Source organism: Eschrichtius robustus, chromosome 11, assembly GCF_028021215.1.
Source record: "Eschrichtius robustus isolate mEscRob2 chromosome 11, mEscRob2.pri, whole genome shotgun sequence".
NCBI classification, from domain to species: Eukaryota; Metazoa; Chordata; class Mammalia; order Artiodactyla; family Eschrichtiidae; genus Eschrichtius; species Eschrichtius robustus.
Genome location: NC_090834.1, coordinates 40,680,719 through 40,706,835, shown reverse-complemented (window position 1 = coordinate 40,706,835; position 26,117 = coordinate 40,680,719). Strand labels below are relative to the sequence as shown.

At 36.3% G+C, this 26,117-nt stretch overlaps 1 protein-coding gene across 4 annotated transcripts in view; it reads right to left on the bottom strand.

The window, feature by feature from the left end:
* MTMR2 (myotubularin related protein 2) overlaps positions 1 to 26,117 on the bottom strand; it is a 108,664-nt gene that overhangs the window by 50,591 nt on the left and 31,956 nt on the right. For all 4 annotated transcript variants that reach the window (XM_068555093.1, XM_068555094.1, XM_068555090.1 and 1 more), the window contains one exon: positions 19,586 to 19,691. In XM_068555093.1, the coding sequence (XP_068411194.1) occupies positions 19,586 to 19,691 (106 nt within the window). The remainder of the gene's footprint in view (positions 1 to 19,585; positions 19,692 to 26,117) is intronic.

The following is a 26,117-nucleotide window of genomic DNA, read 5'->3' as shown; positions in this document are numbered from 1 at the left end:
CCTGTGAACTGACTCCAACCCCTCTTAACTGCAGTACCTGGAAAACAATGACTTGAGCAAATACCCACAGATGAGAAAGCCTTTATGGAAGTTCAGGTTTCTAAAGAAGTTCCAGCACTCCAGTTGGAACAACAACAAAAAAATAACAAGCCTGGACCCATTAGAGTAAGAGGACCTTTGCCAGTATCACCCCTCCCCCCAAGGTGGCACAGCCTGGAGAAAAAGGTTTGGAATTCCTCTGGGGAAAAGGGAAAACAGTGAGTGAGCACACAGCTTTCCCAGTTGTGGGGACACTGCTAAAGAAACCCACCTCTCTCCCACAGCCTCAGAGCATTATTAAAGCAAGAGCTCCGTGACTGGGGGAAGGGAGGAGTTCAGGAAAGAGGTAGGTAAGAATACCAGAGGGCATTAAATGGATGTGGTTCTCTGCATTCTAGACTCCAGGAGGAAGGCCACCATGAGTCACTGGAAAAACTTCATCCAAAGATCCCCTAATCTGACCCACCAGAACTCCCAATGCCCCAAATGCCACATCCAGAGCCTCCCCACTCTGCAGCCAGCTCCTTGTTCACATTTCCAAGGGCAACAACAGTGAGAGTAAGCTCAGGTAGACAGGGAGTGTACACAGAAAACAAGCCAGGGTCTGTGGGCAAGGGAGAAACCACAATCTTGAGCTGTAGCACCACCCTCTGGAAAATGAAAGAGAGGTTAACCAACAGCCAGCCTGGGTCACAGTAAGATTTAGAGAAGACATACAAGCTTAACAATTCTGCCACCAGAGGGAGCAAGAAGTGTGGAGCTGATGTACCCATACAAGGTCACAGAAAGCCCCAGAACACAAGTAGGATCAACAAAAAGTATCTCTCAGCTAGTAAAGATTGGAGGAAGCAACTTACTTCAAATGCCAAAACAGCAATGTAAAACTACAAGGGGGCTTCCCTGGTGGCGCAGTGGTTGAGAATCTGCCTGCCAATGCAGGGGACACGGGTTCGAGCCCTGGTCTGGGAAGATCCCACATGCCACGGAGCAACTGGGCCCGTGAGCCTCAATTACTGAGCCTGCGCGTCTGGAGCCTGTGCTCCGCAACAAGAGAGGCCGCGATGGTGAGAGGCCCGCGCACCGCGATGAAGAGTGGTCCCCACTTGCCGCAACTGGAGAAAGCCCTCGCACAGAAACGAAGACTCAACACAGTCATAAAATAAAATAAATAAATAAATAAATAAAAAGAACGTGAATTTCTTTAAAAAAAAAAAAAAAAACTGCAAGGAACATGAAGAATAAAGGAACTGTGACATTACCAAAAGATCATAATTATCCCCCCAGTAACTGAAGGCAAAGACACAGAGATCTGTGATTTATCCAATAAAGAATTCGAAATAGCCATCTTGAGGAAACTCAATGATCTACAAGAAAATAAAGAGACAATTTAACAAAATCTGGAAAACAATACATGATCAAAATGAGAAATAAACAGAGATAGAAATCATTAAAAGAACCAAACATGAATTCTGGAGCTGAAGAATTCAATGAATGAAATGAAGAATGCAAGAGAAAGCATCAACAGCAGAACAGAAGAGTCAGAAAATAGAATCCATGAGTTAGAGGATAGGAACTTTGAAATAACCCAGTCAGAGGAGAACAAAGAAGAAAGAATGAAAAAGAATAAAGAGGGTCTACATGATCTATGGAACACTATCAAAAGAATCAATAGCAGAATCATTGGAGTTCCAGAAGGAGAAGAGAAAAGAAAGGGGGAATAAAGCTTATTAAAAAAAATAATGGCTGAAAACTTCCCAAACCTGGGGAGAAGGTTGGACATCCAAGTTCATAAAGCTAATAGGTCCCCCACTGTTTCAATTCAAAATTATTTTCTCCAAGACACATTATACTCAAACTGTCAAAAATCAAAGACAAAGAGAAAATCCTAAGAGCAGTAAGATAAAGATTGTAAACTACAAAGGAACCCCCACTAGGCTACCAGCAGATTTCTGAGCAGAAACCTTTCAGGCCAGGAGAGAGTGGAATGAATGATATATTCAAAGTGCTGAAAGGAAAAAATTGCCAGCTAAGAATACTCTATCCAACAAAGGTATCCTTCAGAAATGAAGACATTCCCAGATGAATAAAAGCTAGATCAGCCATATAAAATCATCACCACTAGATCTACTTTACAAAAAATGCTGAAAGGAATTCTTCAAGCTGAAATGAAAAAACACTAATAGTAACATGAAAATATACAATTCACTGATAAAGGTAAATATACAGTGAGGTTCAGAAAATTCTAATTCTGTAATAGGATGGTGTGTTAACCACTTAACTTTAAACATTATATAGTTTAAAGGAAAAGACTATTAAAAATAACTAGAGCCAGTATAGTTTCTTCATGAATACACAATATAAAAAGAGGTAAATTTTAACACTAAAAACATAAAAAGTTCAAAGCAATCCCTATCAAATTTCCACTGGCATTTTTCAACAGAAATACAAAAAAAAATCCTAAAATTTGTATGAAACCACAAAAGATCTTGAATAGCCAAAGAAATCTTGAGAAAGAACACAGCTGGAGGCATACTTCCTGATTTCAAACTATATTACAAAGCTATAGTAGTCAAACAGTATGGTATTGGCATAAAAAAATACACATAGATCAACGGAACAGAATAGAGAGCACAGAAATAAAACCACTCATCTACAGTCAATTAATTTACAACAAAACTGCCAAGAATATACAATGGGGAAAGGACAGTCTCTTTAACAAATAGTGCTGGGAAAACTGGACAGCCAAATGCAAAAGAGTGAAAATAGACTCCTATCTTACACCATACACAAGAATCAATTCAAAAGGAATTAAAGACTTGAATGTAAGACCTGAAAGCATAAAATCCTAGAAGAAAATATAAAGGATAAGCTCCTTGACATCAGTCTTGGCAATGATATTTTGGATTTGACACCAAAAGCAAAGGCAAAAAAAGCAAAAATAAACAAGTGGGACTATATCGAACTAAAAAGCTTCTGCACAACAAAGGAAACCATCAACAACAAAAAAAGGCAACCTACCAAATGGGAGAAAATATTTGCAAATCATATATCTGATAAGGGGTTAATATTGAATATATAGAGAACTGATACAACTCAATAGTGTGTCTGGAAATTTTTATAATAAAATATGGGGGTTGCAGCTCTATTTACAATAGCCAGGACATGGAAGCAACCTAAGTGTCCATCAACAGATGAATGGATAAAGAAGATGTGGCACATATATACAATGGAATATTACTCAGCCATAAAAAGAAACGAAATTGAGTTATTTGTAGTGAGGTGGATGGACCTAGAGTCTGTCATACAGAGTGAAGTAAGTCAGAAAGAAAAAAAGAAATACTGTATGTTAACACATATATATGGAATCTAAGGGAAAAAAAGGTCATGAAGAACCTAGGGGCAAGACGGGAATAAAGACACAGACCTACTAGAGAATGGACTTGAGGATATGGGGAGGGGGAAGGGTAAGCTGTGACAAAGTGAGAGAGTGGCATGGACATATATACACTACCAAACGTAAAATATATAGCTATTGGGAAGCAGCCACATAGCACAGGGAGATCAGCTCGGTGCTTTGTGACCACCTAGAGGGGTGGGATAGGGAGGGTGGGAGGGAGGGAGACGCAAAAGGGAAGAGATTTGGGAACATATGTATATGTATACCTGATTCACTTTGTTATAAAGCAGAAACTAACACACCATTGTAAAGCAATTATACTCCAATAAAGATGTTAAAAAAAATAAATAAAATAAAATAAAATAAAATAAAATATGGGGGGAGTGGGGAGAGTAAGGATTTTAAACTTGACCAGTCATGTTAAGGAAAACCACTGCAGATCTCTGATAGAGGTAAATGGCATGGTCATAAAGGTGCACAAAACTGTATATGATAAAGATGAAAGGATAATAATCTAGGACAGAAATATCAGAATCCTGGATTAGTCTGTGGTAGGAGAAATAAAGATGCATATGAAATAGCTTGTTGGAAGAAGTGATCAAATTTGACCCTAGGTTTACAAAAAAAATACAAGCAATTATTGAGTAATACAGGATGCTTTTTACTTGACGAGAACTGCATTTCAGATATGTCAGTAATGAAAAAAGAAATGCAGATTAAACAAAGAAAGGAGTTAAGTTCAAAACAAGAGGTCAACTCAAAAACACCAGGGTCCTACCTTCCTAAAATGAGAGTAGAGAAACTAAGACAGCAAAGCCAGACTGATTCATTAGGTTTGTCAGCATTCACATGGAACTGTCTTCAGCAGAGAAAAAGTTATATAACCCTCAGATATGAGAGGAAGAGAGAAATTCCCCCCAGAAGAAACCCCCTGGAATACATAAAACACTTTCTCATACTGGACCAAAGTCATGTTACTGAGTGGCTATCCATTCTGTTTCCTATCAGATGTATTAGATGCTGGCCTGCCTCAAGAGCTCTGGCTATATCAATAGATAAGATTATATAAAACCTGCTCTTTACTAGCACTTAATACAATATTTAATCCTTTTCTTAACTATCAAGAAAAGTGTATTGATCACATTAAAATCTTACTGGTGGAAAAAAACACACAGATTGAAATGTATAATTTTTTATTCCTAAAACATAATTCAGTTTTGCTCTCTCCCAACCATGTTTTTTTCCCCCCATTTTCTTCCATGCCCTCTTTATCAAACTATTTTCAAAGTGCTCAGTAACTTTCCATGCGACTCTAACCTACCTCCCTTTCTCTCCTTCTCTCTGATCAGGAAATTACTATAAAGGAAATTCAGAAACCTTGTCTATAATGATGATCTGGAAGTTGGCAAGTTTATGGGTCAGTTTTCACATGGAATGTCAGATGACAGAAAGAGAGGAAAGAATTTTTCTGAAATCTGCAAAACACTAAATTATAATCACCTGAAAGGGAAAAATGAGTCTGTAGAAGTTATACACTATCTCTCACAGCTTCTTTATGTACTAGAACTGTGAAGAAAAAAATAATGAACTTACTCTTCATTGGCTAATTCTATTAAAGAAAATTATTTTACATCAATTTCACTTTATTCTATTTCTATACTTCACTGACAAACCACGAAGTACGCAAATGAATCATACAAACCAAAATCTGAAGAGGCACAGACTGGTGTCTGGGATGGATCTTACTGGTTACATATTTGAAAGCACATCCAAATTCAAGCACAAGGAAGCCCGTTCTTTCTATAACACTGCCAAGGACACTGGTTTTCAGCTGAAACCACAATTAGTAAGATATGGATAATATTACATCACCATCAATGATTGAACAACAACAAAAAAAGGGCGAGTATCTACAGAGGAACAGTCTGGAAAGCATCACTTCATGCTATGGGTTGAACTGTGCCCCTCAATAAACATAGGTTGAGGTACTAACTGACAGCACCTTGGAACATGACCTTATTTGGAAACAGGGTCACTGCAGATGTAATTAGTTAAATGAGGATATACTGGATAGGGTGGACCCCTAGTCCAATATGACTGTCGTCTACATAAGAAGACATCCCTAGAAGACACAGAGATACCGGGATAATGCCATGTGAAGATGGAGGCAGAGATTGGAGTGATGGATCTACAAGCCGAGGAACACCAAGGATCGTTGGTCCTCCCCAGCAGCTAGAAAAGAGGTATCGAACAGATTCTTCCTCTGAACCCTCAGAAGTAACCAACCCTCTCAACATCTTGATTTTAGATTATGAGAAAGAAAGAAAAATCACTGTTTTTCTATCCTCTACTCTCAACACTTCTGACACCAGATGTGTGGTTTTTTCCACACCAAGTAATTCTCCAATTCTCAGCGGATACCAGCGGGGTGTCCTATAACTCAGTTACTACACTATCACCCGTAGTTAGTGCAGACTTCACATTGTAAGGGTTTAGTCCCACAAGACTGCCCCCTACTTCAAGCACCAATCTCAAGTCCCAGGTTGCCAATTGTACTTCTGACCAATCGTTCATAAATCAGGGGTTCCCACAACCCCTCCTTGGGTTCAATAATTTGCTAAAATGGTTCACAAAACTCAGGGAAACACCTTACTTACATTCGCCAGTTTATTATGAAGGACAGAACTCAGAAACAACCAGATGGAAGACCTACATAGGGCAAGGAATGGGGTATGAGGCTGTGTGGAATTTCCATGCCCTGTCTGGGCATATTACTCTCCCAGAACCTCAAAGTGTTCACCAGTCTGGAAGCTCTCTAAACCCCTTCAGTAAGGGTATTTTTATGGCGGCCTCATTACTTAGACATGATTGATTGAATTACTGGCCATCAGTGATTAACTAAACCTCCAGCCTCTCTCCCCTCCCCAGAGATGGGAGGGGGTTGAAAGTTCCAAACCTAATCAAAGGTGGATTCTCCTGACAACCAGGCCCCATCCTTAGGGGCTTTCCAAAAGTCATTCATTAATATAAACTCAGGTGTGATCCAAAGGGGTGTGTTATGAATAACAAAAGATGCTTTTACTTTTATCACTCTGGAACCAGAGACAAAAACTAAATATTATAACAAAAGATGCTCCTATGGCTCTTATCACTTAGAAAATGACAAAAGTTTTAGGAGCTCTGACCAAGATTTAAGGATGAAGACCTATATATATATATATATTTCTTATTACATACTCCAGAACTGTGAGAGAATAAATTTTTGTTGTTTTAAGCCACCCAGTTTGTGTATTCTGTTACAGCAGCCCTAGGAATGAACACACCTAATATCAAGAAAAATTTTCAAGTTTAAATCTTAAAATGCAAGGTGTTCATAACTGCCAAAACTTGGAAGCAACAGAAAAGTCCTTCAGTGAGTGAATGGATAAACAAACTGTGGTACATCAATACAAAGGAATATTATTTAGTGATAAGAAGAAATGAGCTATCAAGCCACAAAAAGATATGGAGGAATCTCAAAGGCATACTGCTAAGTAAAAGAAGCCAATCCGGCTATGTATTAGATGATTCCAACTATATGACATTCTGGAAAAGCAAAACTATGGAGACAGTAAAAAGATCAGTGGTAGTCAGGGGTTCAGGGAGAAGGGGGAGGGACAAATAGGTGGAGTAAAGAGTGCTTTTAGGGTAGTGAAACTACTTTGTATGATACAGTAATGGTGGAAACATGTCATTATACATTTGTCAAAACCCATAGAATGTACCACACAAAGACTGAACCCTAATGTAAACTATGGATTTTAATTAGTATTATTATGTGTCAATATTGGTTCATCAATTATAACAAATGCACCACACTAATATGTAAATAGGAGAAACTGTGGAGGTTGAAGAGGGGAATAACATAGGGCTGCAACTTTAAAAAAAAAAATAACTTAGAACATTAAAATAACCACAAAAACAACTACCATTGGGACTTCCCTGGTGGCACAGTGGTTAAGAATCTGCCTGCCAATGCAGGGGACACGGGTTCGAGCCCTGGTCTGGGAAGTTCCCACATGCCGCAGAGCAACTAAGCCCGTGCGCCACAACTACTGAGCCTGCACTCTAGAGCCCGCGAGCCACAACTACTGAGCCCACGTGCCACAACTACTGAAGCCCGTGCACCTAGAGCCCGTGCTCCGCAACAAGAGAAGCCACCACAATGGGAAGCCCGTGCACCGCAAATAGAGAAAGCCCGTGCACAGCAACGACGACCCAACGCAGACAAAAATAAATAAATAAATTTTAAAAATTAAAAAAAAACAACACAAACTACCATCTATGACCAATATCATTTCATAAGAGAAAGGAGACTTTTAAAACCAAGAAGTTAGAATGATATAATCCTGTGATAAAGAACACTTCTTCCCAGTAAAGGATGGCTTATATCAATTTCTGCCAAAAACAAAACAGAAGTAGACAGGTAGATAGATAAAATATTATCTCATTACTTTCATTTTACCTCATCCACAGAAGATATCATCATGACCTGACCTGGTTAATGCACTGCTTTTAGAAGATCATTATTCATTTACTGCTCATAATAACCTTGAAAGAGAAGTAGTGTTTTTATTCCCATTTCTAAATGGGGTAATTGACCCTTATAGAAGTTAAGCAACTTTTCCAAGGTGACATATACCTCACAACAGCAGCTGAACTTGAACAGATGAATGACTGAACTAAGACTATGACCATGACATAATAGCATCCTACTGTAACTGTATAGCAAGCAAGTGATACGATGGATCAGAGGCTGAGAAAGAGATCACAACCAGAGGTAAAGATATGGGAGCCATCCATAAAGTGACGATAGCTGAAGTTATGAGAAAAAAAGAGCATAAGGAAGACAGGAGTAGGGAGTTTGGGGGTGAGCAAGGGATGAAGGACATATTAGGGTCACCTTGGTTAGCTGAGGAGAGAGGAACAGCAAGTACACAAAGGAGGGGCAGTCCGATAGAAAAGAAGTGAAGCCATAAATTGTCACCAGGTTTGAAACCTGGAGTCATCATCTTTGACTCCTCTCTCCCCCAATCTGCAATACTCAGGCAGCTTAAACACATTACGTCCACATAAATATTTTTTCAAACCTGTCCTTTACTGTGCATTGTCATTACCCTAGTGCATGCCCTTTATCAATTTTTACTTGGAATTGTACAAACAGCCTCCAAACATATCTCCTTGTTTTCATTCCACCTGCCTCTAATTAATACCACCTGATTATGTATCCGCGGCTTCTTCTAGCCCTCCCCCAACAATTCCCAGCAAATGGAAACTTAAACACACTCTTCTCTCCTGAATTTTTTAACCTATCTTGAACATATTTTCATATCCATAAATGAACATCCATTTCTTCTTTCCAAATACTACATAGTATTCAATTGTAAACACATAATTTATTTAACCATCCCCCTAACCAAAAAGCATTTCTATTGTTTCCAGACTTTTGTCATTACAAATGTGAGAATCAGCTTGTCAAGTCTTAACCATATTATTTACAGAATAAGCAAGAATTAAAATCTGAACAATATTGAGCCTTTCTATCAAAAAACAAGGTATGACTTTCCATTTATTTAAGTATTCTTTTATATTACTCAGCAGAGTTTTAAAGTTTCTTCATATAGTTTCTTCCTGTATCTTAAGTTTATTCCTGGATATTTTATGTTTTTAATTGTTATTATAAATAGGACCTTTCCCTTCCTGATATTTATAAGTATTTTTATCATAGAAAGCTGTTGATCTTTACATATCAATTTTGGCTTTTAGTATGCCTTGTAATGTTTTGCTGAAAGTTGGACATGATGCACCAGGTAAAAAGAGCTGAGATAAACAGGCCCCTAATGATGTCGTAGTGAGGTGAGGAGGTGGGAGGGGAAATGTTCTATAGTCCTATGACTGAATCCCATAGTCCTCTGTCTTTTAATGAGCTTGTGCCCCGGCAGTGTGATGTTTACAAGTGCTTCTTTGTCCCCCCGCCCCTCCCACCCCCAGACAGGACAGGTTGGCTAGAGGGTGCTGAAGTCTGTATTTCTCTTCTCCCATGCGGAAGGTTAGATGAGGCTGGAATTGGGTATTTCCCTTCCCCCAGGTCAGTTAGGCTCTCACAAAGCCGGTAGGCTGGGCTAGTAAAATAGTTTCTTTTGAGGGCAGGCCTTGTTAAGAAGAACAGAATGTTCTCGACATTTTCAAAATAGCTGCTTTTCCCCTCCCTCTGCCAGAAGCAAAAGAGATTTTTCTCAGTCTTCACTGTGAGAACCTGGTAGGGCTCCTATAGGTAAAACTCACAAAACTATGAAGGCCCCCCTAAGACTGGGACCCCCTTGAGCATTTAACTCTCAGACTTGTCCACGCTGACCCGCCAGCAATTCATCAATTACAGTTTAAGTTGTCCTGCCCCTTACTGGTTCCAGAGACAGTTTCTGCTGACGGGTTTCTGCTCTGCCTGTCTCTCCAATTTGGGAGACAGCCATTTGTCCTGTGATCTCAATTCTCTGATGGATCTAAGAGCTGAATTTCAACTTTTTGGCTTTTTACTTGTTTGTTAGGACAGATGACCTCCAAGCTTCTTTTTGTAACCAGTCACCTGATTAGTCTTTTGTTTCTAAAAATTTTCATTTGATTTTCTTAACTTCCAGGTAAAAACAATGCTCCTTTTCAGTAATATGCCTCCCATGTACAGTCGTCCCTTGGTATCCACAAGGGATTGGTTCCAGGACCCCCACTGGATACCAAAATCTGAGGATTCTCAAGGCCCTTTTATAAAATGGCGTAGTATTTGCATATAACTTACGCACATTCTCCCACATACTTTAAATCAATTCTAGATTACTGAAAAAAACTAATAAAATGTAAGTGCTATGTAAATAGTTGCTGGTGAGTGGCAAATTCAAGTTCTGTTTTTTGGAAATTCTGGAAGTTTTTTCCCCAAATATTTTCAATCCGCAGTTAGTTGAATCTGCTGATAAGGAACCTGTGGATTCAGGGGGCAGACTATATTTCTCTAATCTAATTGCATCAGACAGTACTTATAAAGAATGCTAAGTAACACAGGCATGATAGTAGGCACCTTGTCTTGTTCTTTCATGGGACTACTTCTAATGTTTTAATATTAGGCACAGTGCTTAAAAAGTATTTACCTATTCACTTCTAATTAAAAGTTCTAAAAACCTGAAACAGGCTAAATTTGGTCAAATACTCTTTATTAAATGCCTTTTCTGCATATATAAAGATAATTATGTGGAACCCTCTCTGTCTTGTAAAAGAAGTGATATCAGCAGCACTTTTACTATGCTTAGCTTTGAAGTGTGAAACATTCTCTACTCCAGAATCAGGATCATTTTAATAAGTGTTCCACCTAATTAAATATACTTCAGGCACAAACACTTTTCCTTATCTCCTTACTATCAACTGAATATAGTCACTATTACTCCTGTTGCATCATGACTATGTTAAATATACTTTTATGTTTGTCAGTTTTTCCATACATTCTAATTTTTTAATAATCTCTATATATGTTTCTATTATAATTATTTGGCTCCTTTTACTAAAACTCTTAACACATTCAGAGCTTTTATTCTTTTAACCCTTAAAGGGGTTAATAATATCTGCAATATAATCTGCAAATCACATCAAAATAATTACAAACCCAATAAACATGCTATACAACAGTATAGCATCTAAGACCCTACTTACTATAGCTTAGCCAACTGCTGACATCATGAACTTGGGGTGAGTAGAGTTGAAGAGCTTTTACTGATACCCAATCTTATAACTGTAGAAGTTCTACGTAAAACTTTTAAGGAAGATGTTTTGTGTACCAAATACTAAGAGTAATGGTAAGAGTAGTAGAGGCACTGGTGATTTTTATTTTTTCCTTAATCCTATTTCTATTTCCCACAAATTAGTACACTGTACTACTTTTATAATAAAAAAAACTCTCAAGGTTATTATAAAAGATACAAAATTTTACAAATATGAGTCAGGTAATTTTGGAGAGAAAAGTTTCAGTAAAATGGAAATCATGAAGGTGTGGTCTGAAGTCATTTCTCTATTAAGCATGGAAATGAGACAACTGTGAATATTTTCAAGTGTGATGAAGGAAGTGAATTAGTGACTGTCTCTCTTCCAAATTTTCCTCATATAACTTCAAAGTTTTTTCAACATTGTTCTCTCTCTGATTTTTATCTAAATATCTCCCATCAGAAAAAAAAAGATCATAATGAGCTAGAAGGGTCAGAGATGGGACTGAGTCTATGATAAACGGGCTGACCATGATTTGTTTCACTGAAGAGCAGAAGTACATTCCAGATGCGTGAGTGAGTGATCATGAATGGAAGTGAGAATGAGCACATATTGTGTAAGGGACTAAAAGAAGAATCCCTATCTATCGGGGTGGGATTACACTTGGGGACAGTTGGAGATACAGTGTGATAGTTGTGATGGGATCAATCACAAAGAACCCTGAAAGCAAGGCTTAGAAGTCTGCACTCACTACTGTAAGAAACGGGGATCCCCTTGAAGAATTTTTAAACAGGGTATCACATATGAAAGTGATGTCAGAGGAAGATTAGCCTTATGGTAGTGCATTAGCTGCATCAGACAAAGACAAGCCTATCAGACGTAAGAACTAGGGGACTGTTAACAATGGAAAGTAAAGGGGAAATGAGCATTTTTTTCAAAATATGACATTCTGTTAAAAGAGAAAGTAACTTCGTATTTCTCATTCTCTGCAACTGATTTAGTCAAAACACTTTTCCTGGGTACCTTCCCACATTCCAAATATGGAGCTCTAAGGATACAAGACAGGACAACAGATATATCTTATCTGTATATATCTTATAGTATATTCTCTTTTTCTTTCCAGAAAGTTTATTTTTCTTTAAATTCTTGTTTTTGTAAATGCCCTCCAAGTTTTTTCTTTAAGTATGTTTAAATGTAGTAGTACTTTATTTACTTATAATGTAAACTGCTTTAGAATGTTCTGCCCTTTCTGCTCCCAAGATATACCTTTGTCATAGTACCTATCATATAATAATCATGGATCTGCTTACCTCCTTTTCCACTACATGAGTCTAAGCTTCATGCTGGCAGAGGCCATGTCTTACTGGACACTTTTTCCCCGGAACACTCAGGAAATTTCAAGAGAGTGCAGTGAGTTAGTGAATAAATGCATAGATTTTATCGGGAACTATGAATAAAACACAGAATTTCCTTCTTTAGTTTCCCAGATGTAGCTGACAGGTGGTTTCAAGTTTCAGTCAATGAGGAGTGCTCCTCAAACTTTTCCACCAATTAAATACAGCAAATGAGAGGACAAATATTCCCAGTGTCCCAAGGAGCTTTAGTTTGCAACTGGCCACAAGTGTGAAATAGCTTTTAAGTCACATTGATTCAGGCACTATTCTATGCACTAGGGAAATAACCAAGGCTCCTGCCTTTGTAGAGCTTAATTTGAGAGAGGTCAGATGAACAGTAATCAGATAAACAGGAAAAGGTCTTTACCCTTCTAGCACAATAAAACTTTGTTTTTATTTTTTATAAATGAAACTTCTAAAATTTGTTTTTTTATATCTTTTCTTTTAATCTTTTCTTTTATGGTTAATATTTTTGGGTATTATTTTAAAATTCCCTCCTGACAGAAGTCATAAAGATACTGTATTTTCTTTTAAAATTTTAAAATTTTGATTTTCAAGTTTAAGTGCTTAGTTTAACGAATTCAATTTTTGCGTATGTGTGAATTAGGAACCCAACTTTTTTTCCCCCAATATGGCGAACCTAGTGCTGATTACCAAATAGTTCATTCTTCCCACTTCTCCGAGATGAATACAGAGTTCCTATAAATATCAGTCTGTTCTTGAACTTTGCCATGTCTCATTCATCTATTTCTGTTCGAATTACTTTAGCTTTATATTTGACTAACTGTATCCCCCCCCCCTCTTCATTTTTCTTCGTAAGTAATCTTGACCTTTTTACCTTTTCATATAAATTTTAGGATCAGCTTGCCAAGTTCTTCAGGATAAACTTGAATCTGGTTTGCAATGATATAGAGTTAACAGACATACTGAAAATATTTGACATTCCCAGGCTTTTGTGTCTACTTACATATTTAAGATAGTTTTAGGCTCTTTAATAAAGTTTTATAACTTTCTCCATGAGGTTGTTACATATCTTTTATTAGACTTTGTAATTTTGTTGCTCTTGTGACTAGAATATCTTTTAAATCACACTGTCTGAACATTTTTGCTAAGGTACAGAAGCATGATTTTTTTTTAATTATCTTGTATCCAGCACCAGTGCTGGTAGTGTACATATAGATTTTTCTTAAGCCTTCTGTATATACAATCATTTATAAATAATAAAATTTTGTTTCTTCCTTTCATTTCTTATATTATTTATTCTTTTCCTATTTTACTGGCTAGGACTTCTAGCATAATGTTGAATAAAAGTGGTGATAGAAATCATCATCATGTTTCTAAGTTTAAAGGAAATGCTTCTAACATCTTCCCATTAAGTATGAGGCTTATTGTGGAGTTTTGGTGGGTATCCTTTATTTCACTAAGATGTTCTTTTCAATTCCTAGGCTCTCAAGAGTTGATGCTGGTATGCGGGGTGGTGGTATTAATCATAATAAGTGCTAACTTCAATCAGTTTTTGCTCTGGCTATTGAAATAATTATGTATAATAGACACTGTTCTCTGTTTACCTAACATCTGCTCTATGAGCCTTAACTCATTCCAACTAGATTTGCATACCTACAGAATATGTCAATATTACATTCATGTACACACTCTAGATAAGAAATAATCCTATTATCTCTGACCTCTGGTTCATAAAGAAATATGAACAATATAACACAAATTTTGAAAGGATAATCACACTTGCTTGATTTAAGCCCATTAAATATTTCAAGGGCAGATGGTTAAGAACAAAACCCAAAATATTGTAACTTTTATCTCATATATATTTATGTATATATAAACTATATAAATACATATATATATATATATATATATTCTGAGATAAAATAGGCCTTCTAAAATAGAGATAAAAAACACAGAATACAATTTCATTTTAATATTTGATTTTGAATTGTAGACAAACATCAGTATAAGCACCATATCACAGGCATCAACAAAGGAAAGGGGATACTGCGTAGCCTGACTTTTAACTTATCTTTTAATCACCACCATTTAAGGAACATACTTCGCTTAAAGCCCAATGCTATACTAATTACTATTTATACTATTAAATAGTATAAATACTATACTAATTAAAATTTATACTATTTATAAATAGAGTTGTGCATTTGAATTTTAAAATCCTGTATTTCATGGGATTTTAGTCTTCAGTGAGCAAATAAGTCAACCAAACACAAGTTCCCTAGGTTCTTAATTCCACTGTCAAACTTTAAAAATATGTTCTTATTAAAGAAAGTCTGATTTTAAAAATTGCAAATTTATTTTAAAATAATTTATTAAAAATTCTATACGAAAGGATTTTAAGTTTTTTAAATGAAATTAAATAGGCTGCACTACCAAGTGAAGAATAAATGAAGCAAAGAGAAAACACTAATGTCACTGAGGATTCAATTTATCAAGCCTAAGTTTGTGCTCAACTTTTTAGAAATACATCTACTGGATTAAATCTGTATATGACTTTTTCCACAACAAACAAGGCTCACAGGGTGAAAAAGTACCACAAATAGAATTCCACCTGAGTAAATACAAGTTCAAGATATCTAGAATAGTCCACTACCCCCAGTGATTTTCCATTCTGCTTTACTGATGTAGGAGCAAAGAATCTTGCTTGACTAAGAAATTCATAACAGAAACTTTCACAGCTGTTACTCCACTACAACACTATCCTTTCAGGAAAGTGTCACTTCATGGTGCCTACAGCAGAAAACCTATACAATTCGATTTAATATATTTAATGAAGCAGGATTCGCTTTTCAATGCATTGTGTTCTTTACACTTCTATTTAAAAGTTGTTACTAACAGAGCTTCTAAAATGTTGAGGCTCAGGGCAGAGATAAACAGTGAGGCTACGTGGAGAACTCAAAGCCTAGAGGTTAAACAACTTCAAATCATCTGTGAGATGATGTTCAAACTACCATACCAAGCCCCTCATCTCATAAATAGAGCCAAACCATGGTCAAAGAACACCATAGCTGTCTGCAGTTAGTTGCACCTATAATTTACTAGAACACTACCATTTTATAGCCACTAAAGGTATACATAATAAAAGCAAAATATCATAACTAACAAAATTGAGAAGGGGGAGAGATCAGATATTATTAGAAAAACCATCTTTTATGATTAATTAGAAAAGCAATTCTCACTTATTAAGGAATATTGAAAACTGCTATTGCTACCTCAAAAATGTGTTAAAGTTATTCCTTTTAATTAAGAAAATCGCACTTCACATTTGAAAAAACTTAGCAACAAAATCCTGGGAGAATAGTCTCTCTGGATAATGTGCTGTACAGGAATATGACCAATCTGAGACCAAACATCAATAAAAGGGCAACACCTAGCTGTGTGCCTTTAAGCACATGATTTAATTCAGCTCTTCTGAATATCAGGTTGCTCCCTGTCAAACGGGGTAGTGATATCTGTCTCACAGGATTGTTGTGAAAGTTAAATGAGATAAGCATGTATAAATATTTATCCAGGTAGCACACTACATTTTTTTCAATTCTTAGAAGTATGTTCTTCCTCCACCCTACACATACATTTGAAATCAGGCTGCGTTTTTTAAATGATATTAAATGTTACTCATTCATTTCCCTTCCACAACTGAAAAAAAGACTGTGATTCAGGTAAAGATTGTATCTAATAATCAAGGATATCTTTTAAAATGAGGAAACAGGAAAACAGTCAGCCTAAACACATTAGTTTCCTTTTTTCTCTGTCCTTTCAGGCACTCTACCGTGGAAAGTATGGTTAACCTTTGGTTGCCCAAAACCATCTTCTCCTTAATTTAACATTTAACAATTGTCTCTTCATTTGTCTATTAAAAATTATCTGAGGGCCCCAAGAAGTTGTGAAAGATGCTGAATTGACAAGGCACTAATGGGGACAATTCCTTAAGTCACGGACCTGATGTATAAATTTAACAGATTCCCTTAGTATCCTAGTGCTAAGAGAGTCAGTAATTCAGGACATTTTTGTGTCTAATGTAAAACCTGAAGAGACAACAGCATAAAATAAGACTACTCCAGACAAACTTACATATATGATCACCAGACTCATTATCTCCAAATAGGATGTATGCAAATGATCTTTTGCTTCAGAAGGAGAATAAAAGTACTTTGTTACCTTTTTTTGGGAAGGGAGGGAAGGAGAGAGGAAGGAAGGAAGGGAGGGAGCACGTAGTGCACAGATCTTGGTTTCTAATACCATTCTCCAATAAAAGAAATCTGGCTCCCTGAGAAATGGATGATGATTCTAGGACTGAGGCAGGAAGTATCAAGATGAGCTTGGAGTATCTTGCAGTGACAGAAAGTAAGGAAGAGCTAATAAACAAACAACAAACAAGAAAATCAACAACAACAGCAAAACACCATAATGATGGGAGTATGTCAAAGGGACACAAGATCTGACTGAAAGAAATCCCAATCTGGAGCTGGAACAATTTGAGCAACAAAGTAGTACTGGACTGTAATATATAAAATAAATATCCATAAGTCTATACTGATATAAATAAATGATTGCATAAATCAATAAATGAAGGAGAAGAGACAAATCTCTCATGCAAAAGAAATAAAAGGTGTTCCACTCTAACAAGGTAGAGTCTGGGCTCCTTAAGCAGGGACTGTGCATAGTTACTTCCTTTCAAAGAGTACAGTATAAGGATAAGAAGGGGAAAAAAGAGTATCTTATAGTGAAAGAACCTAACACTACCTCAACCAAGCGATTAACGTTAACATCAACAGTGACAAATCATGTTGATAGTATGTACCTTTGATATGATGTGATGAAAATGGCTCCTCACCTCTGTGGTCTTCTTCCCCAAAAGACATAATCCCAGTCTAATAATGGGTAAAACATCAGACATTCTACAAAGTATCTGACCAGTGCTCTTCGAAACTAACACGCTCATGAAAAACAAAGAAAGTCTGAAAACGTGTCACAGCCAAGAGGTGCCGTGCCTAAGGAGACATGACTACTAAATGCAACGTGGTATCCTGGATGGACCATGGAACAAAAAGAAGGGCATTAGGTAAAAACTAAGGATATGTGAATAAAGCATTGATTTTAGTTAATAATAATGTATCAACATTGGTTCATTAATTTTGACAAATGTACCATACTAATGTAAGATATTAATAATAGGGGAAACTGGATGTCAAGTATCTGGGAACTCTGTAGTATCTCTGCATTTTTTCTGTAAATCTAAACCTGTTCTAAAATTAAAATTTTACCTAATAAAAGTAAGAAATAAGTTATAATAGTTAGTCTGCAGATTAACATTATGACCCTTATTTTGTCCCAGTGCAAGCCAGTCACTCTTATTATGGTATACATGACATCCTGAGGAAATAAAGGGGGTCTGCACACAGAGAAGCTGACAGTGGAGGCCTCCTTTCAGCATCCTACAATGTACTTCAATTCACATCCATGCCTAGTTAAGTAGTTTAACTAAGCTAACCCTCACAAGAATACACACATAGTTTAACATATTTTAGGCAAGAAACAGCAGGTAAAATATAATATTAATAATATAAGCACAGGCTAGAAATAAAAGCGACATTTCTCCCATTCCTAATGAGTTCTTTATCAGTCACAAGAAGTTAAAAACAATGATGTATTTAACTAATAAAATCTGACCAGAAGTAGGCCAAAAAATTTCAAAATTATCAAAAGGCCTAGAGGCCTTTAATGTATTTTTATTAATGTAATGACTAAACCAAGGTTAGATACATATATCAAATATGTATTTTTAAATAGTAATATATTAATGAAAGGCAACAGTGGACTTATATCCACTATTATTAATGATAAACCCTGCCCTAAATGTATGCTATGCTTCAAGATAAGAGCTAATGATATTATGAGGCCTTTTTAACCAGCACAACATATATTCAGATTATAAAGATAAATGTTTATCATTTGTAGCAATGTTTAAAGTCCTGCTATACCCAATTTAGTATTTTATGACATTTCACAGGAGATAATGGCAAATAAGCAGAAGCCTTTACACACACTTCTAACCTGTCTTCTTACATTTGTTGGATTCTGGTTTTGAAAATGAAATACATGAAAAAGATATAGTCTCAATATATTCTCAACAGCAAATGACTTCATTAATGAAAACAACGTTTTAGTTAAAATTGTGAAAGTATAGCCACTGAGAAGGCAGTCACTTCATCAGAATAAAAAGATTTTGAGGTAAGGTTTAAAGGTCATCACCACATATGAAATTCATTTTCCCCATCATTCATAGACAATCAGCAGTAGAAAAGCAGATGAATCCAAAAATGTACAAAGTGCTACAGGATATCACTGATATGGTTAATTTCATAGCAACAAGACCTTTAATAAATAGAGGAATACCTACATACTATAATGAGGTATGTAGCAACTACAGCACAGTATTTAAGTGACTTAGCTCCAGAACTGGACTACATGAGCTGCAATACTGACAACTAAATGTATTAGCTATGAGACCCTGGACATGTTATTTAATCTCTCTCTGAGTTACTGTCATCTGTAGAATGGCAGTAATAATTTCTACCTCACAGAATTGCTAAAAGTATTACAAGAGATATTTCATTAGAGCACTTAGAACAATACTTGGCACATGGTAAGTACTCAAAAAATATCAGCTATTATTGGGAGTAAAGCATTATGGGAGTATTCATGAAAATCTTTTATATCACAACAAAATTCATTAATTATCTTAAAGATATCAAACCCAGAGATGAATTACACATTTTTCTTTTACAAATAAATAAGAATGGCCTGTTCTGGGATATTACATAAAGACTCAGGTCTTTGAGACTTCCATCAGTGTCTCCTTCTTAATTAGTTAAAGGTTATATTGATAGTGTGGCCACAAACAGCTAACAGAAAATACTTCACTAGAACTTAGAAACAGTATACGTACCCTCAAATCAGGAGAAAAGTTCTCTGCAGAAGTTGATATGGAATCCGATGATACAACAGAAGCTGATTTTGTATGCACTGAATTCTCTGAATGAGAAGTGGAAGCACTACAAGATACAAAAGCACAGTGTGTTTGAAAAATGGGCGTGTTAAAAACCAATTTCAGAAATTTTATTAACTCTATTATTTCTTAAAACCTCCACTGCCAACCAGTCCTACTTTGCCTATTCAATCTTACCTCCAAATACTGATAAATTGCAAGCTCTAGTGGTAAGAATAGGGCTAAGTATTATTACCATCCACATTCCCTCTGGACAGGCTTCCCCAGTACTCATGAATACACTCAAGGTTAATTCTTTCTTTTTATCCAACCATCCATTTATTCATCCAATGATCAGGCCAATGTGCAAAACCATTACACCAGGCACTATGATTTGGAGATAAATATGGCAAAACCCTCATGTTCATAAAGCTCACAAGCTTGTGAAAGAGGCAGACAAGTAGATAATGGTGCAATGTGATAACTCTAACTACATACACACACACACGGGGTGGGGTGGGGTGAGGGCAGAGAGAGAGAGAAAGAGAAAGAGAAAGAAGGACTATGATTACAAACTTGGAGAAAAGAAAAGAAAGCACCTGACTCTACCCAGGAAAGTTCAGGGAAGACATCACAGAGGAGGTGATATCTGAACTGAGTCTTGAAAGATAGGAAATTGTCAGGCTGACAAACAAGTAAGGGAATTCCAAAAACAAACAAAAAACACTACAGAAGTACAGAATTATCAAAGAGCACAGAACACTTGAGAAACTACAAATAGCTCGACAGTGCTGGATGAGCAGAAGATGGAAAGTTGAGCCTGTCTTTGTACCTTGTACCTTTCCACCAAACCAAATGCTATATTTTTAACAAGCCTGTCTTAAATATCCACTTCTTCCTTTACAATAAGGAATCACACTCTAGAGTTACTTTTATTCTCTTAAATTCTTATAGAACTTTTGATACCTGATCACATGCTGCCTTTTACTGTTTACTGATCTCAGGTATCTAAATTTAGTCTCACCAACTAAAATTTAAATACCCCAAGAGGGAGGACCGTGTCTTTACTTTCCTTAAAATCGACTTCAGTGCCTGTGTATATAGTTAACATGTATTATGTTTCTTAAATTCAAAAATACAGGACTTCCCTGGCGGTCCAGTGGTTAAGACTCCGCGTTTCCACCGCAGGGGCCATGGGTTCAATCCCTGGTCAGGGAACTGAGATCCCACATGCCCTGCGGCCAAAAATTATAGTGACAATATACCTATGCCACAAACTGAAATGATTTACATCATTTCCTTTTATCAGTAAAAAGATTTAATTATTTAAGGAAGAAAAATCAATGGTAGAAAAATCTCAGACACTTTGAATTGAAACTTAAAGTTCTGATAAAAAAATATATTTTTCTAAAGTTTCATTCCCAACATATTAAAAGTCTCCCTCACATGAAAAGTCAAAACTTTTTCATTAGATTCTGATGCAATAATCCGCCTTGAGGTTGTGATAATATTTAAGAACCATATTTTTGTTTTAAAATTTGTCCATCATAAACCTGTGTATAATGATTACTAAACTATTTTTACAATGTGAAAATCATCTCCCCTCAAAAAACTGTCAGTTCATTTTTTTATTGGTTTTTTCAGCTTTTTGAGGTTTGATTACTAAAACTTGTGTATATTTTAGGTGTACAACATGTTTTGACATATGTATACATTGTGAAATGATCACCACAATTAAGCTAACTGAAACATCCATCACCTCACAGAGTTACCTTTCTTTTCCTGGTGAGAGAATTTGAGATCTACTGTCTTGGCAGTTTCAAGTATACAATACCGTATTACTAACTACAGTCACCGTGCTATATATTAGGTACCCAGAACTTAATTTATAACTGAAAATGTGTCCCTTTTGATCAGTATGTCCACTTTTTCCCTCTTGAGATAGGATTTGAAAACATTTTCTCTCACTCGGTAGGTCACTTTTTCGTTTTATTTTTTCTTTTGTTACAGGGAAACTTTTTGTTTTTGATGTAGTCCCAATAGTTTATTTTTGCTTTTGTTGTCTGCACTATTGGTGTCAAATCCCAGAAACCATTCTCAAGACCAACACCAAAGAGCTTTTTCCCTATGTTTTCCTCTAGGAGTTTTACAGATTCAGGTCTTACTTTTAAATGTTTAATCCATTTTGTGTTGATTTTTGTGTGTGATGTAATACAAGAGTCCAATTTCATCCTTTTGCATGTGGATATCTATTTTTACCAACACCATTTATTGAAGAGTCTATCATTTCCCCACTGTGCATTCCTGGTGCCCTTTCAAAGGCAAGTTGACTGTATACATGTGTGGTTCTATTTCTGGGCTCTCTATTCTGTTCTAATGTCTATGTGTCTATTTTCTTATGCTGGTACCATATTGTTTTGATAACTATAGCTTTGTAATACAGTTTGAAGTTAGGAAGCATGATGCCTCCAGCTTTGTTCTTCATGCTCAAGATTGCTTTAGCTATTTCAGGTTTTGTGTGGTTCCATACTGACTTTAGGATTGTTTTTCTATCTGTGAAAAATGCCATTAGAATTTTTATGTAGAATGCATTGAATCTGTAGATCACTTTGGGCAGCAGTGACATTTTAACAAGATTAATTCTTCCAATCCATTAACATAGGATAACTGTCCATTGATTTGTGTCTTCTTCAATTTCTTCCATCATTGTTTTATAGTTTTCTTCATACAGGTCTTTTACCGCCTTGGTTAATTTTACTCCTTAGTATTTTATTCTTGTTGATGTTATTGCAATGAATTTGTTTTCTTAATGTCTTTTTTGGAAAGTTCATTGCTAGCATATAGAAACAACTGATTTCTGCATGTTGATTTTGTATCCTGTAACTTAACCTGAATTTGCTTATTAGTTTTAACAGTTCTTTTGGTAGAGTTTTTAGTGTTCCATGTATAAGATCATGCTATCTACAATATGTTTTTATGTATTTATACAATGTGAAAATCATCTCCCCCAAAATAAACTGTCACTTCACTTAAATGAATGAAAATGGCATTCCACTGGGAACACTTCAAAATTGTTTTTTCAAATACAAACATCTCTTTATTTTATTAACTATTTCAAAGTATAATTGGGTAATTTTTTTTGTATCCAAGAATCTATATTATACAAAGGAGCAGTCATAAGAATTCTATTATCTAGTTTTATAATGCAAGGAAAGAGAAATTGATAGGCTGAGAATGATTTCTTCCTTTTTTCCTGTACCAATTTCTGAGTAATTAAATTCCATGTGCATTAAAATAACAAGTAAAACAGACAAACTTCAGGCACAGTGCTCTAACAGATATTGTTTGCTGCCTGCTCCATATATATACACACCCCTTTCTTTCCTGACTTTAGTGAGGACAGTTTGTGGCCAGCCCAAGATGACATGCTTGTTTTTTGGCTCCCTTATGTCTAGGAAACAATGTGACACAATTTTGGCCAATGAGATTTAAGGGCCGGTTTGTTAATTGTTATGGAAGCCTCTTATTTTCTTAATAAAGGGGAGCAGAAATAGCAAGGCGGTCCTTAACCTTTCCCACTTTCTCTTGCCTGGACCAAGAACGTAAAGCTTGGATATACTGTGGCCATCCTGTAAACATGAGCAAATGCTGGCTTGTGAAGGACACAAAAGAGCATAAAGTCCTTTCCTGGTGAGCAGCTGAATCTACACCAACAACTCCCTACTTTGGGAATTTTGGTTATGTAAAATAAATGAAGTTCAATTTTTAAAATCACTGTAATGGAGTTTTCTATTCTGTACAGCCAAACACAATTTTAAGCGTTACAGCAATCAACACCTCACAAAGTCTATTTTGAATAAGCTGAAATGCATGGTACTATTTTTTATGTATATGACCTTCTGGGAAAACAGAAAAAACATGTAAAGGCAATAAAACACAATTTGGAATTATGGGTAGTGTATACCTAAAAATAATAGTATCGATAGGAATATTATAGCATGTACCATTAAGACATCAAATAGTTCTTGAGAGCCAAAGTATGAAATAAACAAATCTAAGAGAAATAAAATAACAAGCAAAATCAGGTCTTGCAACTAATACTTTGCAGTCTCAAAGAATCAGTCTTCCAAGCAAAAGTGTGGAAAACAGCCTTTAATTATTAATCTCTTTTCAGACACACATAAACATGGGTAGATATTGTGATCTACACTGTTGTATTTGAATAAGCACTAAAAGGTTTTAAACTCCAGGCAGGCAATGAGGGGCTGGAGGGGACAAGGGTGGGAATACTTGTGATTACAGCAAACACAAATACACACAGCACCACCACCACCACCAGAACCCCTGAAAGTTCTGGTATAAACATGAAGTGGCTACTCAGACTGAAGGTGGCCACAGAATGCAGTTCTTATCAGCAGTTATTTTTCTCCTGTCATATGGGCTCTATGCATGCTTGTGATCGCCATGGCTACTACAATAATACAACCTAATTTCCACTGCTCTCTTCCATTTCCCCACTGCTCATCTTGAGGTCAAGCTCTCTATGTTGACCTTTTATGAACTGTTCCACAAACAAGCTCTATATTTCCCTGAATTCATACCTTTGCTCATGCCATTCCAAAAACAATGCCCATTTATCCCAATCTATTTATTAACATCTTACTTACACTTTAAGACCCGGTTAAAAGGCTAGCTTTTCCAAGAAATCTTCCCTAGGTCTTCCAGCTGGAACAAAACTCTCAGTCGACTACACTTCTGCCTATACTCTATAATGGCACTTAACACTTTCCACATTAGACTAGAGCTCTTTGGTTACACAGCCTCCTCCTTTTTAAATGATAAACTGCTAGAGAATAAGAATCTTGTAATTGGCAAGGCATTTGAACTCAGAGCAAAGATTGCAGTCTGCTAATCTCATTAAGTAACCAGTGCCACTTTGGTTTTCCTAGGCCCATAAACTTCACTACATAAATTTCAATCCAAACATTCCTGCTATCCTTGTCATCCTGAACTTCTTCAAAAATGCCAGACCTTCTAGTCCGACTATGTGTTTTCTCCATCCATTTTCCCTGCCCAAGTCTTCCTTCAGCTCCTAACTTTTCCTAACCTTTATACTAGACTTTTTACTCCATACTGAATAAATTCTCTTACATCTTCAACCAAATTCTCCCCTCCACCTCTTTGCTTCAACTGAGATCTCCTTCCAGGAATCCACTTTGCTGCAGCCTTTTCTAGAGAAAACTTTCTTGTCCCACATCTAAAAAGCCCAAAGGTGAAGCCAGCATTTCCCCAGCTCCTTTCTCATGCTTCTACACTAGTATTACTTTTCCATCTTCATATATAAAAGCCTTCTTCCTCTGAGGTTCACGGGATTTGGGTATAAAACCTCTCTGTAACTATCATCCACTCACCTTTTAATTACTCCTCCTCACTCAGTAAGAACTTTCTAATCTGGCTCACTTTCTTCTCTAAAGCTTCTTTCTACTCCAAAAGTGCCTTCATCATGGGAATTTTAATGCCCATAAGGGCAAACTAGCAACAACCTAGCTCAAAATTCCTCACTTCCTACATCCCTCATCTATATCCCCACCTTAGCAATGTGCTTCTGTAGTCACACACTGTACTTTATCATTTCTGGAAACTACCCAGCCTTTGTAATCTTAAACTTAAGGAAACCAATATCTGACCACAGATGCTATTCTTTCCAAATATCTCACTTTCTTAACTTTCCCTTCATCTAATCTTCAACCTGGTGGTGACAACTCATCCCTCAACTCCTCCATTTGCCATTATTATCCTTCATGCTTTACTGCTCTCTCTATCCCCCTTCACTTCCTTCCCCATCCAACCTGGAATACACAGTATCATTTTATACTCTCTCTCGCCAAACATTCAGTATCCTTATATCCTTATCCACTGACCACCACTTCCCTAACTAATCCCTAAATTCAGATCAATATATTGAATAACTATCTACCTTCTCCTGCGCTAATGGAATAAATCTTCACATTGGGGCCATTTAAAACTTATGGTTAGAAAATATTAGCTAGGCCCTGGGCAGTGCTCAGCAACACTCCCACTTACCAAGTGATTTTTCTAAACCATCACTATCTTTTCCCCAAGCCAATCACATCCAATCAATCCAAAGTCCTGTAGAGTCTACCTCCCTATCATCTCTTGAATGCATCCTTTTTTCTATCCTAATTTTTACTGTCTTAGCTCGACACCTCTTCCCTCAACTACTCATCCAATATATCATCTCAAACTAATACCAAAGTGATCTTTCAAAAACAGATCTGATCCTATCATTCCTCTGCTTAAAACTTGTTTTTAAATTGAGATATAATAGACATATAACATTATATTAGTTTCAGGTGTACAGCATAATGATTCCATGTTTGTATATATTGTGAAATAATCACAGTTAAGTCTTGTTAACATCCATCACCATAAATATTTACAATTTTTCTTCTGATGATAACTTTTAAGATCA